At 36.6% G+C, this 19738-nt stretch overlaps 2 protein-coding genes and 1 long non-coding RNA gene across 3 annotated transcripts; 2 read left to right on the top strand and 1 right to left on the bottom strand.

Annotated features, from left to right (window-relative positions):
- The first annotated feature begins 572 nt into the window (after positions 1-572).
- LOC128669860 (beta-alanine transporter-like) lies at positions 573-8346 on the top strand. Its single transcript, XM_053745056.2, has 12 exons — positions 573-759; positions 1577-1800; positions 1997-2183; positions 2956-3085; positions 3414-3542; positions 4032-4224; positions 4764-4869; positions 5581-5813; positions 6082-6161; positions 6523-6698; positions 7376-7530; positions 8239-8346. Exons 1-12 carry the CDS (start codon positions 733-735, stop codon positions 8294-8296), a joined length of 1698 nt encoding a protein of 565 aa, XP_053601031.1. The 5' UTR covers positions 573-732; the 3' UTR covers positions 8297-8346.
- Positions 8347-10633: 2287 nt separating this feature from the next.
- LOC128669859 (beta-alanine transporter-like) lies at positions 10634-19361 on the top strand. Its single transcript, XM_053745055.2, has 12 exons — positions 10634-10739; positions 11767-11996; positions 12309-12495; positions 13590-13719; positions 14717-14845; positions 15571-15763; positions 16017-16122; positions 16208-16440; positions 17158-17237; positions 17803-17978; positions 18475-18629; positions 18827-19361. The coding sequence occupies exons 1-12, from the start codon at positions 10713-10715 to the stop codon at positions 18882-18884; spliced, it is 1704 nt and encodes a 567-aa protein (XP_053601030.1). The 5' UTR covers positions 10634-10712; the 3' UTR covers positions 18885-19361.
- Positions 11939-12812, bottom strand: LOC128669865 (uncharacterized). The gene is made up of 3 exons (XR_008404704.2): positions 12672-12812; positions 12292-12501; positions 11939-12078 (listed from the first exon to the last, which is right to left on the bottom strand). It is a non-coding gene; the product is annotated as an uncharacterized LOC128669865 (long non-coding RNA).
- Positions 19362-19738: the final 377 nt, after the last annotated feature.

Consider the following 19738-nt stretch of genomic DNA (forward strand, 5'->3'; position numbering starts at 1 on the left):
ACAATGTGGAACCGGTACAACATATACAGTTATCTTTTAATTAAAGTTTCTTTTCCGGGTCACCATTTTGAATAAAAATGAATAGAGTTCATCTACCTACAATAGATCAGTACCAGCAGGTCATTCAGTTGTTCCTCTACTGTGGCAAGTTCCTTCGGAGGAACAACTGACTGCCACATTAGGTCTTTCAAGAGTATTATATGTAGTTACCTACCTCTTGAGACCCTTTATTCTCAGTAGCTCCTATACAAGTACCTTCAAAGATAGAAGTATTGCTCAACGGAACAGGTATATAAGTTGAGGCTCGACTCTATGCTTTTTCGTAATTTTTAAACGGAAATAACGTCAAAATCCTAATCTTATCTGACATTATAATTACACGAAAATAAGTTTGTTACCTCTTCACGCTATATATACTCAACCAATCATTTTGAAATTTTGCATAAATGTACTTTGAAGTATGAAGACGGACATACACACCATCATCTCGGAAAAATGACTGTTCCCGTGGGAAATTAACGCGGGAAAAGCTAAGTGTTATATAGTTTTGAAAAATCACATGATAACGTAGATAAGTGACAATGTAGAAATGATAAGTAATTACAATTCATCATGATACTCGATGGTTTTCGATTAGTTTAGTGTGTGGTCAGCACTGAAGAGGGACTGTCGTCTGCAAGCGCATCTCTATATTTGTAAATAGTGATTAAATAATTAACTAAGTGGTTTATAATGGGCGATACACTGCATTATCGTGAGGTTTGTATGCACATTGCACACTTATTCACTGTTATTTTGATTTATTAATTTGTATGTATATCATTACAATAATATACAAATGGCCTGTCTTAAAATAACTAAGAAATGATTAAGTTAAAAATAAATTACACATTTCCAATGATAAAATTATTTATTAATTTATATTTATACAACACTAACAAAAATAATCTAATAGGTAGTTTTATGTAAATAAATACTGAAGCACTTTCCCAAAATCGATATGCTCCACAGATATACCGCCAAACTGTGCTTGCATTGTTGTGTTTCATACATATAGACGTATAGTTTTAGCGCCTTGCTAATATAGTATCTGATAGCGATATAGAACAGATTGCGTTAAAAATCATTTTGGACAAGCCTAACTAGAAAATAAATTGAGGCAGATTTATAAAATAGTTATATAGGTATATTATAAATATGTCTTTATTCATGTCAGTTAATTAAAAGTTTAAAATAAATAGAGCTAAATTAAGATTAAAATAAAACAAAGGATGCTTGAGCTAGGAAGAAAAATAATCCCGTGTTTCAGGCAGTAATAATATGAAAGTAAGTTTGTTTATTTATTTGCTTGTTTGTTACCTCTTCACGCTCTATCTACTCAACCAATCTTCTTGAAATTTTGAAGAATTCCTTGAAGTTTATAATATGGAAAAGGACATAGGGTACTTTAAAAAAAAACTGTTCCCGTGGAAATAATCACGCGGGCGAAGCCGCGGGCAACAGCTAGTTTAATATATTTATCTGTCAGCATACAGAATAAGAAAGTGGTGAAACAGGCCCTTACAAAACTTTATAGGCCGCAACAACTCTTAACCCTGAAAAAAAAGATGTCGACGTTATGGAACGGATCATCTCACACCTGGGCGAGATGGGGCTGTACCAGCGGTGGCTGGTGGCCGCCTTGCTGCCGTTCATGGCGGCCTGGTCGTTCGGCTACGCCTTGCAGATGTTCATAGCCGTCACGCCGCAGAACCACTGGTGTTTGGTGCCTGAGCTGCAGAACCTCACTGTGGAGATGAGGTAAGGAAATCTGAATGTAGAAGGCGCCCTGGTACGGCCGCGACAAATTACGTAGGGAACAATTTGCTCATGCTAATAGCTTTTTATATCGGTCGTTTCGGGTCATGTTACAACGGCTCGTGTTGGCGAAGTTTTCCGTTTGAAAGAAGGACGAGTAATCACACTTTCGCATTTATAATATGAGTATGTATTTCAGACGGAATCTCTCAATCCCGTATACAGACGAGCCACCAGGATGGAACCGCTGCATGATGTACGACACCAACTACACCCAAGTACTGTCCACTCTCACTCGACCACCCACTGGCACTCCAGTCGTGCCCTGCAGACATGGCTGGGAGTTCCTCTTCGACGACATACCTTACTCGACTGTTATCAATGAGGCAAGTTTAACTGTAGGTACTTACTTAATATTGTGAAATGCCCTTGCCCTCAATAGCGGTTGCAACAGTCAAATTATGATGTGGCGTGGAGGAAAACTTAATTTTATTACTACCATCTTCAAGAACTATGTAGGTACATGTCTGTGAAGAAGGTTCAAACTAAAAAGGACACGTTTCTCAATGGTTTATACAGCATAGAGCAGACCTTGTGCTCCGAAGCTCCAATGGCGTAAAAAACCGTTGGTAATGCTTTACAATAAATAGAGTTTTTTGTCCACCTAATCTCCCAGGTCTTGTAGTTACGAATTGCACAATACATAGTTCGTTAAGTAAAGTCTAAGTAGAAAATTCATGGGAAATCTCAAGAAAAAATTTAAAATGTTAAGAAAGTTTAACTTTTTTTAATACTTCGAAAAGGGATGGCAACAACTGGCGAGCGATTAAAGTGTTTTGAAACAGAAAGGGGGGGTTCCACTGCTGGGTAAAAGCCTTACCCAGCAGTGGAACTTTATATAGCTACTTATATAAAAAACGGATTGCGCTCCGCGAGTGCCGGCAGAAGTGACAACTAGAATTGTTGTGTGCATTTTTGAAGTCTTATACGATTTTTTTGATCCTGACGCGAGTTTAACATTTTTTACCCATCGCAAAAAGTGCACAACGCCGCTAAAGAAGTTTTCACTTCAAACAAATACGATGGTAAGTAAGATAATCTGATGGTAAGTGGTCACAACAAATGTTTTTATGTTTTAACACGAATGCACCATTCCAGCGTGAGTGGGTATGCGAGCGCGCTGCGTACGCGCCGTTCGCTCAGTCGATGTACTTCGTGGGTTCGCTGATAGGCACAGCCTTCTTCGGCTGGCTTGGAGACGCGTTCGGCAGGATGCCCGCTTTCGTTGGTCAGTATTATAGCCCTTGAGTCCTATTGGTCCACATACATTTAGCAGAGTCGATACGCTAAGAAGAATTAGTCAATACTTATACCTATATTTTGTCTCTGTTTAGTTGTCTTTGCGCATTGCAACTTGCCCGTGTAAACTTCATTGCTGGTTTTTCCTTGAAGTAATAAAAAGTTCACATACAAACTACACATAGCAATACTGCCAGTCAAATATAGTAGCTTAGGGAAATTCATAAGATTAAAAATGTTTACTTCATAAAGCTTGAATTCTTTGATTATGGAAAAGAAACCATTCAAATGAATGTAATTCACTACCTCTTTTTCAGGTGCCAATATACTAGGGTTGGTTGGGAACATCGCAACCATTTTCACTGTGGGCCGCTGGGATTTCGCCCTCGCTCGTCTGGTCGCAGGCCTGTCTAGCGATGCGGCCTACTTCATGATATACATCATTAGTAAGTCACCACTTTCTTTCACCTGCAGTAAATACTATCACCTGCCTAAAATCTATATTATTATAGGTTATAGTACTTTTTGGATTTGCCCCTTCTAGAGGGCCCGAGAGGGAATGGATACCATTCCCTCTCGGGTCTAAAAAAGTAGTGGCTTTGTGTTGTCAAGGAGTCTACTAGAGGAAACTACTGAGAAGAAAAAGAAACTGACCCTGTGCTTCGAAGGTTTACGGCCGAGAAAGTAACCAGAATAATATACAGATAAGAGACAGATAGGTTTTTTAAATCCTGTTAACAAGTTTGGATGTGTGTTGTGGATTGTTTGAGAAAGATTATGGGTTTCAATTACATTGGATGAATTTCGAAATTTGGTTCACGAGTTGAATGTAACCTAGAATAGCACATGGGGTTTTATTTTGTCCCGAAATTCTTACAGGAGCGAATCCCCGAACCGCAGCTAGTAATATACTGATATGTTTGTTTAATTTCCAGTCTTAGAATTCATCGGATCCCGCCACCGCACGTGGGTGAGCAACTTAGCTATGGCCATAGGCGGCGCGGGCGCACTCATGTTAACCCCTTTGCTAGCTCTATGGATGAAGAATTGGCGGACTCTGGTTATTGTGACGTCATCTCCTGCTATATTAGCACTGGTGACACCGTGGCTTGTACCTGAGAGCGTCAGGTGAATATCAACTCTTTGATTAAAGGCATAAGTGTCATATTCGCTTGGGCAATATACACAGACTATTGGATTACATGACTGCCAATGAGCGTCAGATGTTAAAGTATAACTTAATATCAACCCACTGCTCTACGACGTAAGGTTCATGATAACTAGCTTAATATGTTGATTGAAGTGGAGCTACCGATATATTTAAACCCTACAAAACACCGTTATATTCGTTCAATGGTTCCAGACCTTAAGTACATATTCATACTAAATATTATATATGATATGTGAAAGTGTGTTTCTTTGACATCCTTTCACGTCAAAGCAGAACAATAAATCAAAGTGTTTCTAACGCCCGAGGACGAAAGGAAGGGTGTTATAATTTTGCATGGAGATGGGTAGTGGCTTAGGTTACATTTTACCGCAGTTAGACCTATAACATACTTAATCTTACGAAAATCTTACGAAATACGAAATCATGGAATTAGTACGTACTTGTACGAAGTACTTATTAAATCCATGCAGGAAATATGGCTGTTTGACATTTGCAGATGGCTCGCCTCGACTGGCAGAGTGAACAGAGCACTCGCCATCTTGAAACGATTCGAGAGGATCAATCAGAGGAAAATACCGCAAGATGTCATCAACGAGTTTGTTGTAAGTTATTTACATAGATTGGAATAGTGAAACCAAATTGTTTTTGTCATCTATTATATTTGTCGTCGTCCTTTAGAATAACTCCGATTACAATATAAAATCTAACACATCTATAAGACATTCAGAAATCAGTGATTTATAAAATATGTAACTGCATTACGCGGTAAAAAAATACTTGCATTTTTAGGCACAGTAGCGCCATCTACATTACAATGCGCCACTGATTATAAAAAATTATAACCAAATCCTAGGGGAATTGTGTACTTTCGGGATGCAAAGGTATCAACCACGTCAAATTTCATAAAAATTGGCCAACTGTATGATCGTAAAGAAGTAATAAACATACTCACAAAATGCCACCTTTATAATATTAGTGCGATAACAACAATTGTTTATATTTATTATTATTTGCAGAAAAAAGTATTAAGTCTCTCTATATTATTTGACGACCTTGGTGGCGCAGTGGTAAAGTGCTTGCCTCTGAAATGAGAGGTCCCTGGTTCCAACCCCGGTCGGGTCATAATGGAAAATGATCTTTTTTGATTGGCCCGGGTCTTGGATGTTTATTTATAGTATATGTTTTGTTATAAAATATAGTATCGTTGCGTGAGTATCCCATAACACAAGTCTCGAACTTACTTTGGGGCTAGCTCAATCTGTGTGATTTGTCCTAATATATTTATTTATTTATTTATATTAATCTACTTGCAGATAACGTCAAATAAAAAACGAGTGACAGACGAGTCACTCGCAGCAGTATTCCGAAGCCCAAAGCTCAGGAACTGTATTTTAGTCCTAATTATAGCAAGCATAACCTGTTCTTTGGGAATCGATGCAGTCATTCGGATGTCGGAGAACATCGGGTCGGATTTCTTCACCACTTTCGCCGCGTCGTCGCTCTCTGAGCTTCCCGCTTTGGCTCTGGTGACCGTTACTCTGGACAGGTTGGCTTTATTTTTATTTCGCAAATTTGTAAAACTTTATATTGTAACGCGATAACTTTCGAACGGTAGGTCCGATTTTGATGAAATTTAAAAGGTATGTAGGATCTGCCAATAGAATTTTTAAGTTTGTGGGGCATCTAAATCGATAAGGTCGTTTTTGAAATATTCACAATTTTGTAAGAATTTGTTGTGTCCGCGAGATTTACGAAAAACAACTAGTTTAAAGTTAATATAACTTTAATTACTATAATAGTGCAATTTATCCTAGGTTCGGCCGGCGAGCGGTTATTGTATTGACGTTTGGCATGGCGAGCATATTTTCGTTCATCTGTGCTTTCATTCAACGAGGTACGTAACATTCAACCTTACATATTTCATTCATTCATCATCAGACCTTTATGTCCCACTGCTGGGTGTAGCCCTCTCAATTTACGTCATTCACCTCTTTCCCGTGCTGTTCGAATTATATTTATAAAACAAATAAATACTAAAGGTTTTTATTTGTTTTGTAAATATAATTCGTTAACATTTAAAGTTTATTCGCAAAAAATGCCACCTCGTCCTGGACCCAATATATATTTTCACGTATTCAAAGTTCACATTTCGTCAATTTACTCAAAATTTTATGGAAATTAGGTTTTAAGGAAATTCACAATCAAAAACTTTTCACAAGCAGTACTAACTTTAGTCTTTATTATTTCCTCCCCAGGGTTGACCCAAGTGGTGCTGGCAGTCACCCTCCGCTTCTTCATGAACATGACGATTAGTGCGCTCGGGCAGCTGAGCCCCGAACTGTTGCCGACCCCTGTGCGCTCCAGCGGAAACTCTCTAGTACACCTCACTGCATACATGGGAACCGTGCTGTCACCGTACGTCGTGTACTCGGTAAATAACACGAAACTAAAATAAAGGGAAGAAAACAGGCGTCTCGCCTTATTCTATCTCTGTTAAAAGTTAGGCAATGATACGCGAGGTTGAAGCAGACGGGTGGGGTTCCAACAATGCGCGCCTTTTTCTGTAAGGAAAACCAAATTACAACTCGCCTCTTTACGTGACTCTGTGCATTGTAACAGTGCACAAGGGATTCCCGATCCTTCTCTATTTTAATTTGGTCCGTAATAAAAACACTTTCATCAACATATCGAGTGTGTTACTGCTAACACTGGTGTCACATTTTATTCAAGTCGCCGCATATGACATGACTTTTACGACTACTGACCGCCATCTAGTGGCAGGTAGTTGCATACACACTAGTGAACTAAACCTGTCCACCAGTGAGCAGGTATCCTCACGATGGTTTCCTTCACCGAAGCAAGTGGTTTTATGAAAACTACTATATATGAGTCAGATTGTTATACAAACTTATATGGCACGAGTTGGATACGAACCTGAGACCTTTCGATCCACAGGCGGGCGTCTTAACCATTACACCACCAAACCCAAAACATTTGCAAATCAACTTATAGAGGAACTGCTGATAGCTCCGACACGAGTTCATTGGAAGGAACTTCTGACTTTGTCACGGTTCCGGCATGAGATCTAAAGGGACCACTACATTCCAGGGCACAACCTGGCAACCCCTGCCGCTGGTAATCGTTGGGGTGCTGTGCGTGACCGGAACGTTGACCTCGCTACTGCTGCCGGAGACCAAAGGTCAGCCGATGCCGCAGACGCTGGCTGACGGGGAGAAACTGGTGGCCCAGAATATGCTGTGCGGGTGAGTTCTCTCTCACCATTGTTTCATTCGTGGCTGTAACGCCGCGAAGCCCGGCGTCATCAGTATAGTAGGGACATTTGTGTTTTTAAAACTAGAACAGATAGGTAACTACATAAATTATATTAATGAGGCTTAACACGAACCTGTTTTAATTGAATGTTACTGACGCTTGAACGACCTTTTACCGTTTCCGATCCCCTGTCGGGTCACGATGGAAAATGATCTTTTTCTGATTGGAAATATCCAATACCCGGGATATTTATCTATATATGTATTTGTTATAAAATATAGTATCGTTGAGTTAGTATCCCATTTATCACAAGTCTCGAACTTACTGGGGCTAGCTAAATCTGTGTGATTTGTCCTAATATATTTATTTATTTATTTCACACCGCAAATACCCCAGTCTGGCTGCGACCACGGCGACTACAAGGTCGTTGAAACATCAGACATCAAATAAAAAAGTTCGTGCTAAGCCTCATTAATATAATTCGTATTATAGTAGAGACATTTGCTTCGCTGCTGCTGTTTTAGACCAAAGATCAGCCGATTTCGCAGAAACTGACTGATGGGGAGAAGCTGAAGTATGTGGATAACCCCATTCAACAGTCATCTCGTTTTTCAAAGGCCTTATAGAACTTAAGCAAAATAGGTTGTTAAATATTTAAAAAAAAAACTTCTTACAATTTGTTTCGTATTCGTTCACAGACGAGCGGAAACAGACGACGAAGGCGAAGAAGTGCTAACAATCAAACAGAAAATGTGATCTCAAACTTCTCACGACTAAATCTATAGAAATCTTGTAGAAAACCTATAGTTTGTATGAGTAATTTTATTTATCACAATAAAAAATCAGCAACCACAGTAAAAAACCAAAGCCGTCAAGCCAAAGCCGTTTTTCCGCGTTAGTGTGACGTCTGCATAATAGTTGCAAGACGAGCATTATTTTTCGCCGTTTAATAACTAGAAATCGATACAATAGGCCAATCCCATAGCCAATAATCTATAGATGCCTAATATAGATGCATTCACATAATTGAACATGATAATTTAATGTCACTTTGATTGATCATGTTCTTTAGTAACATTTATTTTTTTGTTCTCATTAAAGTATAATTAAAACACTTTCATATTTCGACATTTGTGACATCACTGGTGCCCACTGTCATACAAGCCCCATACATTTTTTTGTTTTTGACACATGGAAAAAAATATGTGATTTGACTTGATGGCAACTACCCATAAGTTAACATATACCTAGTTTGCGTCCAGAATATATTTTAACTCTAATAGATATTAGAGTTCCTACTAAAACTAATAACTGCAATAATACTAAAATTTAGAAAATTTCGAACAAAACACTTGATCAACTTACAAGATCTAAAGAGATTTTCTGTCATCGACTAAATAAGAGATTGTGAAAATTGAAAATTAACAACACATTGTTTGTCACGAATTTAATACTTTTATTATAATCCGATAAATCTAATATCTGATCGCAATCGCGCCGTACAATTCCGTGTACTTAGAGATAGTTATCATTAAAATTTTTGCTATCTTACTTCCTCTTATGAAACAAAAGAGCAAAATGCCAAATTTGGACGTAAAAGGCCACTTCTTCATGGCCTCCGTCTAGCCGAACTCGTCTATACGGACCGATAAAAAGCCGGGGCACTTAGAAAGAAGAGGACACCGCTTCGGCACAGATTACATAAAACTTCCCCATGCTTCGGTACAACTTTTGACGGATCCGGTATTTACTTATTTCCTGTGAAGAAGTGAAGAAAGGACTTAAGAAGAAGTTAGGAAAGTGTGTATTCGACTTGCCACTAGATGGCCATAAATGGTTAGATGTCTTTACTTTAGGCGAGTTGAAAAAAAATTGACACAGCTTTAGCAATTGGCTACTTGACTGTGCATAAAATAAGATGCATGGTATTAAAATATCCAAATACAATTATAAAATGTCAATTTAATTGATAAGTTTTATTTTAGTTATATTTTTTCGTCTCATTAGACTATATCAGAAATGCTTTTTGACTCCAAAATCCGTGACGTCACATTATTGATATTACTTTTTAAACAAGCTACATATAAGATTTTGTTTTCGAGATTAGAAAAAAGTATCGGATTAGACCAGTTTGAAAGTAGCCAATTGAGAATATAAAAACAGATATGAAAGCTTGTAATCTTGATAGCCTTGAAACATTATCTGTGATCGTCTCGCAACATAGTCTTGCCACGTTGGCGATAATCCGGTAGAAGGTATTGTTTATAATTCTTGGGGTTCCGTAGTCAATAAGATATTGTTACTTTCCCACCCGTTCAGAAAGTCTTAGTAGCAAAACGTCCAACAAAGCGAAACATCTAATGAGCAATCTGCCTAGTTAAAACGTCTTAACTATATCAAGAGGACTTTATGAGACTAATAGAAGCCAAATCATTTTTTTAGAACTTTTAGAACAATTTATTTTTAAGTTTTTTAAATATTATTTTTATGTGTTTAATTATTGTAATAAATGTAAAATTATCACAATTATAGTATTTAATAACATTATAATTAGGTATATTTAAGAATAACATATAATTTTCACTATTTTGTCGTACTAGACTATAATTTGTATAATTCCAAACTTGATTTGAATTGTTAATCAGATTTTCGTTGTGCTGTCATAACAATAAATTGTATGTACTTACCTACTTAGTTAGGTAATAAAAAATGAAATTTGTAAGTACAAACTGTTTTAAAATTATTTATTTCACGGAAAAATGAATTATCATTCAGTGGTGCGATTAGAGGTATCACTACGGCACGACTTATAACAGGACTAAGTAATTACTTTTAGTACATATACCTAAATGATTTACCGAAATTATAACCATAAATAATATTATGACAAATACGCAATAAGAGATTTCATTATATTATGCAAGAAACAATTTTAAATGCTTATATAAACTCTCAACGAACAAAGTGTATAGAAATTGTACAATCCAAAATTTTACATTTTTCTCAAATCGATACTTAGATCAGAACAGAATATGTGATAAAATGATAATACAGACGCGCTCTTATCATTATTTATTAGGTATCAATACGACTCTGCTGGATCAGTCTGTAACGAGCATTTTGAGGTGACAGTGTGACGCGGCCATTTGCCATATTCGAAAATATATTTACTATGACAGAAACTGAGCATTATCATGAGGTGATTAGTTTTATGTAATATATACATATATTAAATTATAATTGTATTCATTTTGTTTAATATATCTAATATTAAACAAAATTAATATAATTTTTTTGTTAATGCCCAAAAATGATGATTATGAAATATTTTTCATATAAAATAATAAATATTATACATAAAAAATCTATCCAATCCATACTAACATTATAAAGAGGAAGTGTTTGTATGTTTGGGATGGACATATTTACTCCAATTAATTATTCATCCTTATCAAAAGTAATATGATTTGAGCTTTTTGATGCAATAAGTTACGATGATACTGCGATCGCTCAGTCGAAAATACGAAATGCGTCTGAGTTACCTACTTTCGACTATACTATCGGGCGGAATACCTGAAATTGAATCAATTTTTTTTATTAATTTTATTAGGGTACCGATGGCAAAAAATTTAGAATTCATGACAAAAATACCCTTAGGCATAGTTTCGTCGTTACCAGCCTTCTGGGCACGTACCTACCCGCGTGAACCGTAAGGCTGTAAGTTTAGGAGTTTCACCCACTGTGTCTCTAACTAGCTGCTGCCTACGACTTCATCTTCGTTTTTTCACAATAAAACCTATGTTAATCCTGAAAGTCTACTCTATCGCTGCCAGTTTTCATCGAAATTGTAGCTTTTGATTTTATTCGTTACAAACGGAAATAGAAATATATTTATAATAGAGTGTGTGTGTGTGTTTTTGACTGAACGAACGAGGTCTACAATTCTATTTGGGGCAAAAATACATTTTTTTTATGTATGTACTTATATAGATTTGTAACGCGATAACTTTTGAACCATTGGTCCAATTTTGATGAAATTAAAAACGTATGTAGGATCTGCCAATAGAATTTTTATGTTCGTGGGGCAACAAAATCGGTTGAGCCGCTTTTTAAATATTCACAATTTTGTAAAAAAAAAAAAAACTATTGGATTCGCGAGGAACTTCGCGGCGAACAACTTATGAATAAATTATATTCTATCGTAAAAGCAAAGGCGCAACTTGCAGGCAGCTAAAGCCCTCAACACAGAGAAGGGAGAAGAGGAAGATGACGTTATGGAGCGCATCATCGTCCACATAGGCGACATGGGTACATACCAGCGCTGGCTAGTGGCGGCCATGCTGCCGTTCGCAGTCGCCATGGCGTTCAGCTACAGCGTCCAGATGTTCATAGCTGCCACGCCGCAACAACACTGGTGCAAGGTTCCCGAGCTCCAGGTCCTTAGCGTAGAGTTGAGGTGAGAGAATATATCCACTTTTTGTATAGTATATTGTGAGGAAAGTTTATAGTTAGTTACCCTCGGTTCCGGTGCTCAATAGCTGTGAAAGAAACATGGAAAACGCTCAGATGATAGCGATTGTGAGGTGAGTTTATAATTACTAGAATTACTGGTAAAACGCTCTACGTATAATGTGTTTGGCTGTGTGTGGTTGCGATCTAAAATGTTAACCATTCCATATCTTCCCGTGGTCGATGTCGTACGAATAAGTGACACTTAAATAAATACATAATAAGGCTGTATGTATACTAACTTCAACATTGTTTGCAGACGCAATCTCTCCGTCCCATTCACAGATGAGCCACCAGGATGGGACCGCTGCATGATGTACGACACCAACTACACCCAAGTACTGTCCACTCTCACTCGACCACCCACTGGCACTCCAGTCGTGCCCTGCAGATATGGCTGGGAGTTTCTCTTCGACGACATACCTTACTCGACTGTTATCAATGAGGTAAACCTACAACAGACATTTAAAAAATGTATTTTGTGCAATAAAATTTAAACGAAATTATTTTTGTTATAAGATACTTATAAGATGGCGATATCTTTCGACCGCACGCAAGGAATTTATTATCTGAAAGAAATTGCTTGATAACAAAGTTAAGTATAATTTTTGTGACTACTTACTTTTGTTATTTTTAGAGTTCCGTGCCTCAAAAGGTTATAGGATCACTTTGTTATCCGTGTTGACAGTTATCAAACTGTCAAATCATCAGATTGATGACAATTTAAGATGTTGAAAACTTTGCAATTTCAGAGGAAACTCAAAACCCTTCTTCTTACTACCCATTGACCTAGAATCATGAAATTCGGCATGACCAAAATTATGTAAACTATGGCTTGTTTGAAAAAAAAATACCATTTAAAATTTTCGAGTCAAAAATTATGAAATCCCGTGCAGTGAGCTTTCGGAATTGCGTTACGTTTGATGAAGTAGTACTTTGTACGAGTCTGGCGTTGACCGAAAAAATATATATGATTTTAGCTTTTTGATGCAATAAGTTACGACGATACTGCGATCGCTCAGTCGAAAATACGAAATGCGTCTGAGTTACCTACTTTCGACTATACATTATCGGGCGGAATGCCTGAAATTGAATCAATTTTTTAAAATTATTTTATTAGGGTACCGATGGCAAAAAGTTTAGAATTCATGACAAAAAATACCCTTAGGCATAGTTTCGTCGTTACCAGTCTTCTGGGCTTGTTTGAAAAAAAAATACCATTTAAAATTTTCGAGTCAAAAATTATAAAATCCCATGAAATGCATGAGCTTTCGCTGGCCCAGCGGTTATGGGCCTGGAATTGCGTTACGTTTGATGAATAAGTACTTGGTACGAGTCTGGCGTTGACCGAAAAAATAGTTTTTTTTATAAAGAATATTTTGTAATTACAAATTAGTACGGAACCCTCGGCGCGCGAGTTTAACTCGCTATTGACCGTTTTTTATTGTTAACAAACATATTTTGAGTTATATTATTCTGAAAATTTTCTTTATGTACTTTTTAAATTTGCCGTATTAAAAGTAATTGCGTTATTACGCAGCGCGAGTGGGTATGCGACAGGGCTGCGTACGCGCCGTTCGCGCAGTCGGTATACTTCGTGGGCTCACTGTTTGGCGTGGCTTTCTTCGGCTTTCTCGGCGACAAGTATGGCAGGCTACCGGCTTTTATCGGTAAGTCGGTTGAAAACATTTTACAATATAATACTTAGACATTATATTAAACTCCAAAAGTGCCGCCCACGCTGGTATGGCTGGTACGTTCCTGTGTAGCCAGTAAATTACGTAGGGAAGAAAATATACCGCTTTTCCTTGGAGAACTTCTAGAAGAAGCAGAAGAATATTCTTGGCATAATGGAAACAAAGCTGGGTTGACTTCAGATTTATATAGGCTTGTTAACTATAATACAGCGAGTCGAATTATTTAATGTATCTTATATTTTCCTAAACGATTTTTAGTTGTCTACTGAATGACATATTTACCGTCTGATAAGCATCTAAACAAAACCGATAATAGGATTAGCAAGCTACTTACTTAAATGTAATTAGATCATGACTTTGTTATTTATAGAGATATGTTAACAATAGCTAAGTAAGATATAGCTCGTAAGTATGGTAACAAAATCTGTTGTACCCTGCAAGCTACATAGGTTAATATTAGCTAGCTGTAGCGTGATTTTCTCACAGGAACCATTCTTTTTTTTGGGCTTAATTCCTTATGACCTTCTCCCAACGTAGTGCTCGTATATTATTGTATTTAAAATTTTAACAAGATTAGTAACAAACAGGTAACAATTAAATAAACTTTCGCATTCATAATTGACCGAGCGAGCGAAGCGAGCGAGCTCTACAATTCGACTTGAGGCAAAAATACATTTTTTGTATGTATGTATGTTTGTTTGTAACGCGATCACTTTCGAACCGTCCGTCTGATTTTGATGAAATTTAAAAGGTATGTAGGACTTGTCAATAGAATTTTTACGTTCGTGGGGCATCAAAATCGGTTTAGACGTTTTAGAAATATTTAACGATTTTGTAAAAACTTATCAAACATTTATTGTGTTCGCGAGGTCTAGAACTATTAGTTTTATTCATTGATCTACAACACTTCTTTCCTCTTTTTATTTAATGTTAATGTTTTCTTTCTCTTGTTTTATGGACTGAATTCCAGGAGCGAATATAATCGGGTTCATAGGCAGCATATCAACGATCTTCACAGTGGGAGCGTGGGACTTCGCCCTGTCTCGCTTCGTCACAGGCGTCTCCAACGACGCCGGGTACACCATGATATACATTATAAGTATGTTTTAGTTTTAATCATGAATGCTATTTTGATGACGACTTCTGTAACCTTGTCTATGTCATGCCAGTCCTGGGTTCAAGTCCCGGTTAGAACAAGATGAAAAATTACCGTTTTCAGATTTAGCGATCATGGCTTCCAACCTTCATGAGAGAGATATCTACGATATTGATGGGACATCTTAAAAGTAGCTACAAGAACGTAGACAAGACAGTAAATTTTTATAGTGAAACTATGTAACAATACTTATTTACCTACATTAGTTAAAGGACCTTGTGGCCTTGTCTGCTTCTTCCTGACGAATAAACAACTTTTCTTCTTCGTTTCGTGTCGTTATGACTACCTTATTTATTAAGTGAAATGGGGTATTGTATAATCTGTGGTAATATCAACATGTGATCACTCAAAAAGCTCTACAAAATGACAATATTTTTACTATGTACTATGGCATGTCCTGGCTTCGCCCTGGTAAAACCATAATAAAAAAGTACCCTATTGAAAGTTACTCCTAAACGAGTTGTCTATCTCTGTGTCAAATAACACCAAAATCTGCCCAATAGTTTTTGACTTTATTTACAATAGTTTTATCGACACGAAATACGATACGATATATATCGATACGCATAATGTATTATTTTTGTTTGTAATGAATATTAAGTTTAGTTTGATTTGTTTACTTTTTTTACTATAGGTACTTTATAATTTTTTTTAATACTTATTTCTAGTTTTGGAGTTTATCGGTGCCCGCCACCGCACTTGGGTCTCCAACGCAGTGCTCGGAATAGGATGCACTGTGGCCCAAGTCCTGTTGCCGTGGATGGCCATCAAGATGGCCGACTGGAGGACTCTGACCGTCGTGACGTCTATCCCCTTCGTATTGGCCTTGGCCACCCCTTGGATTGTCCCGGAGAGCGTGAGGTAGCTAATAAAAAATAAATCATTACACTACAATCAAAAGAATATAGGTATAAAGTTTTTAGTCGCAATTTATTTATCCACTTTAGCCTTGTACTTTTACATGTTGTATTTTGTATAATAAAGCAATAAATTTATGTATATTAAATCAATTGACATACTTCAGCCGTTTTAGTCATAAAGTAACACAACTCCAAATAGTTGACAGGACATTTAATCGGCAATTTTCATACTTACATCATTTTATTAATTCCAGATGGCTTTCTTCGAGTGGCCAAGTCAAAAGAGCTCTTAAGATCTTAAGAAGATTTGAAAGAATCAATAATACGAAAATACCTCAAGACGTCATAGACGAATTTGTCGTAAGTTTCGTATAAAAATTTTCAATTTTATCCAATTAAAATATTTATAATTTAATTCGCTAATATTTTTAAATAAATATTGCAGGCAACGTCAAACAAAAAACGCGAATCAAACGAGTCCCTCACCGCACTATTCCAAAGTCCTAGACTGAGGAACTGCCTGTTCGTCCTTATTCTGGTGAGCATCATCGCCAGTATCGGTATCGACGCAATAATCCGTTTGTCAGAGAATATTGGCTCCAGTTTATTCGTCACGTTTGCCGCGTCGTCTGCCGCTGAGTTGCCAGCTTTGGCTCTGGTTACTGTTACTTTAGACAGGTGAATAGTATGAATTTAAAACTTGGAAAAACATAGCTTTCATATATTTTTTCCGATCAATATTAGAATTATTTATACCGTGTTAGGTGAGCGATTCAAAAAGGATTTATTTATTTATTTATTGGCACATCAACAATATAAACATATACATTACATTTTTACATTAAATCTTAAGTCTAGTTCTAATGTTTACATCCTTTACAGACGTGCACGGCATTCACTACAACTTTGATTACGTTGATACTTTCACATGCAATAAAATGTATACCTAGTATACCTATATAGATATCTAGTATAATCAGGCCTGATACTAATAGGATCGTGGCCTGATACTAATAGATCAATGAAATAAAAATTAAAAATAATTCTCATTGATTTAAAAGGGCTCGCGCGGGGCCCTTCTAAATCAATGAGAATTATTTTAAATGGTAATAATTTGGTACCATTTCGTAGCATCTTTAATGTATCTTTGTAATATTAAAATTTTGTTCATTTTCTGTGATGCATAATAGTAAGTATGTCGTGAATAAATTTATTTCTATTTCTAATTATTTACGCTCACAAGTCATTTATTTATTTTATTTTCGGGTCCCTTACAGCGACATATTTATAAGATAATGTTGACATATAAAACTATGTTTATACAAGACTGTCTATTATTGTTATTGCTTCCTAATTTTTTACATTTTTGATCATATCTGCTCTTATAAATTCCAGGTTCGGTAGACGCGCTGTGATCGCAGCTACGTTGCTTTTAACCAGCGTATTTTCATTCATGTGTGCAGCAATTCCAAGAGGTATGTTGTCCCGGTTTGTTCATCAGCCGTAAAGCGTCAGAGCCCAGGATCCGCTATTTCCGCCAGATCCGAAAATTTAAATTACTTTTTCTTGACACCTTCGCGAGGTCTTCGGTTTACAAACTTTCAAAATATAGTAATTGGGGATTGATTTTTGAAAAAAGGAGCCTATGTTTGAGCGGTAGGTAGTCTTTAACTATATGCGTACCAAATTTCATCAATGATCAATTCGTGAAAGCGGAACAAAACAGACAGACAGACTTTCGCATTTATAATACTAGTTGTACGCCGCGAACTTGACCTCGCGAACACAATAAATTTTCACAAAATTGTAAACTGTAACCGATTTTGATGCTCCACGAACTTAAAAATTCTATTGACAGATTCTACATACCTTTTAAGTTTCATCAAAATCAGACCAGCGGTTCGAAACTTATCGCATTACAAACATACATACAAAAAATGTATTTTTGCCCCAAGTAGAATGTTAGACCTCGCTCGGTCAATTAGTATGGATGTAATTAGGTACGTGAACGCGAAAGTTTAATAAGCACTATTTGTATAGGTATATTCCAAGCGATAGTAGCCGTGACTCTGCGGTTCTTCGTGAACATGTCGTTCAGCGCGCTGCTGCAGCTCGGCCCCGAGACCCTGCCCACCCCGGTGCGCTCCAGCGGCAACTCGCTCATACACCTCACTGTCTTCCTGGGAACTGTCGTGTCGCCGTACGTCGTTTATTCGGTAAGTCACTGTTACAAAAAATATTGCATGCCTAAAATGGCAATCTGTTGAAACTCATTAAAATTTACCATTCTTGTATGTATGTATGTACAGCACATACAAAGATTTTGCAATAAATGCTTTTGATTTTGACTCTTGCATCTGATATTTTTCTCTTTCGACATGAATAAAATTTGACCCCAGGGTTAGCAATAATACACTCTTTAAGAAAGAAAACACCACATCCGACGCCAATTTAGTTACTATTGTAATTCATTGCAAAATGTGAGAGCTAGCGCGACTATAGCTATGGGAGCTAAATTAAAGGTAACTTTCGGAAAATAATATAGATATAGTATCGTCTTTCATATTTTGTGCCAACCCTGATCGCATTGTCGTCGCTGGCGGCTGCTTCGCAAGGCCGTCAAACATAAAAACATTTAGTCTTCCAAAAAATTTAAATTACTAGTTCTATTTTATAAAATTCTCTATTTTATAAAATTCTTCTGAATTCCAGGGTACGATATGGGTTCCCCTGCCGCTGATAACAATTGGCGTCATCAGTATAGTAGGGACGTTGGCGTCGCTGCTGCTGCCGGAGACCAAAGGTCAGCCGATGCCGCAGACGCTGGCTGACGGGGAGCGGCTGGTGGCCCAGAATATGCTGTGCGGGTGAGTTCTCTTTATTATTACATTCGTCACGTTACAGGCTAAGTTCTTGACTGTTTTAAGATTTATAAAAGGATACAATTTTAAAGGTGATTACCATCAGGCAAGACGCATGCTGGTTTGCTCACTATACTACAACAAATCGACGATTCATTGACGACGAGCACCAAATGATTTATCTTATCTTTTTTTCTTTACAGACGATTTGAAATTGACGAAGAAACAGAAAAACTACCCCCTCTTAAAGAGAAAAGCTGAAGTCTGATTTTCTATTAACAAAACATAACTATAGTCTCATTTGTCAAAGAATATATTGCCCATAATACTTAAATGCTAATTTGGATTTCCGTGCACGTATGTAGTAATATTTATTGCATGCGTGTGTAGTAATTATTGTATGACATTGTGTGTAATGCGTACAAATTTATTCATACAATCTCTGCTGCATAGCGCTGCATACGCTTTCAGTGTGCACGGACCTTTATGCAGATTATCTCCAATTCCGTAATGGTTTTGTACCTAGAATATTTATTTACAGGATATTAATTAGTGTATGAAAAAATCGGTGATAAACGAATAATAAAACTTCATGAGTAAAAATATTTTTTTATTTATTATTTTACTCCGTCTGCTTATTTCATAACATTTCTTGCACTCAAGATAGGTTTTAACATTATTATTTATTGATTAATTAATTTTAAAAAATATTTGTTAAATTGATGTTAAATAAAATCCGTGACTTCCAAATACACATTTATGTAATACGATAAAACTTAAAATTAAGTGCTTCAAATCAATAAATTCGTTCATTTTAAGTATCACTGTGATTTTATACTTTAGAATTTTAAAGCTTAAGTAGCCTACTTACCTATTATGATGCGACTCAGTAGTTTTCTATGTCAAAATAAACCACAATTAATATGCGCATAATTTATAACGCAAAAAATATTTCACGTTGTATTTTTCAGTTTGTAACTTTGAAAATTGTTTAAGAGTTGTTGTTGTTACATTAGAAATATAGGTTTAATATTCATTCATACCCATGTTTTCGAAGCGTGTAGATTAGGTAGGTAATATGGGTACATTATATATTATATTATATATCACAGAGT

The sequence above is a fragment of the Plodia interpunctella genome, chromosome 5, assembly GCF_027563975.2.
Source record: "Plodia interpunctella isolate USDA-ARS_2022_Savannah chromosome 5, ilPloInte3.2, whole genome shotgun sequence".
Classification (NCBI taxonomy): domain Eukaryota; kingdom Metazoa; phylum Arthropoda; class Insecta; order Lepidoptera; family Pyralidae; genus Plodia; species Plodia interpunctella.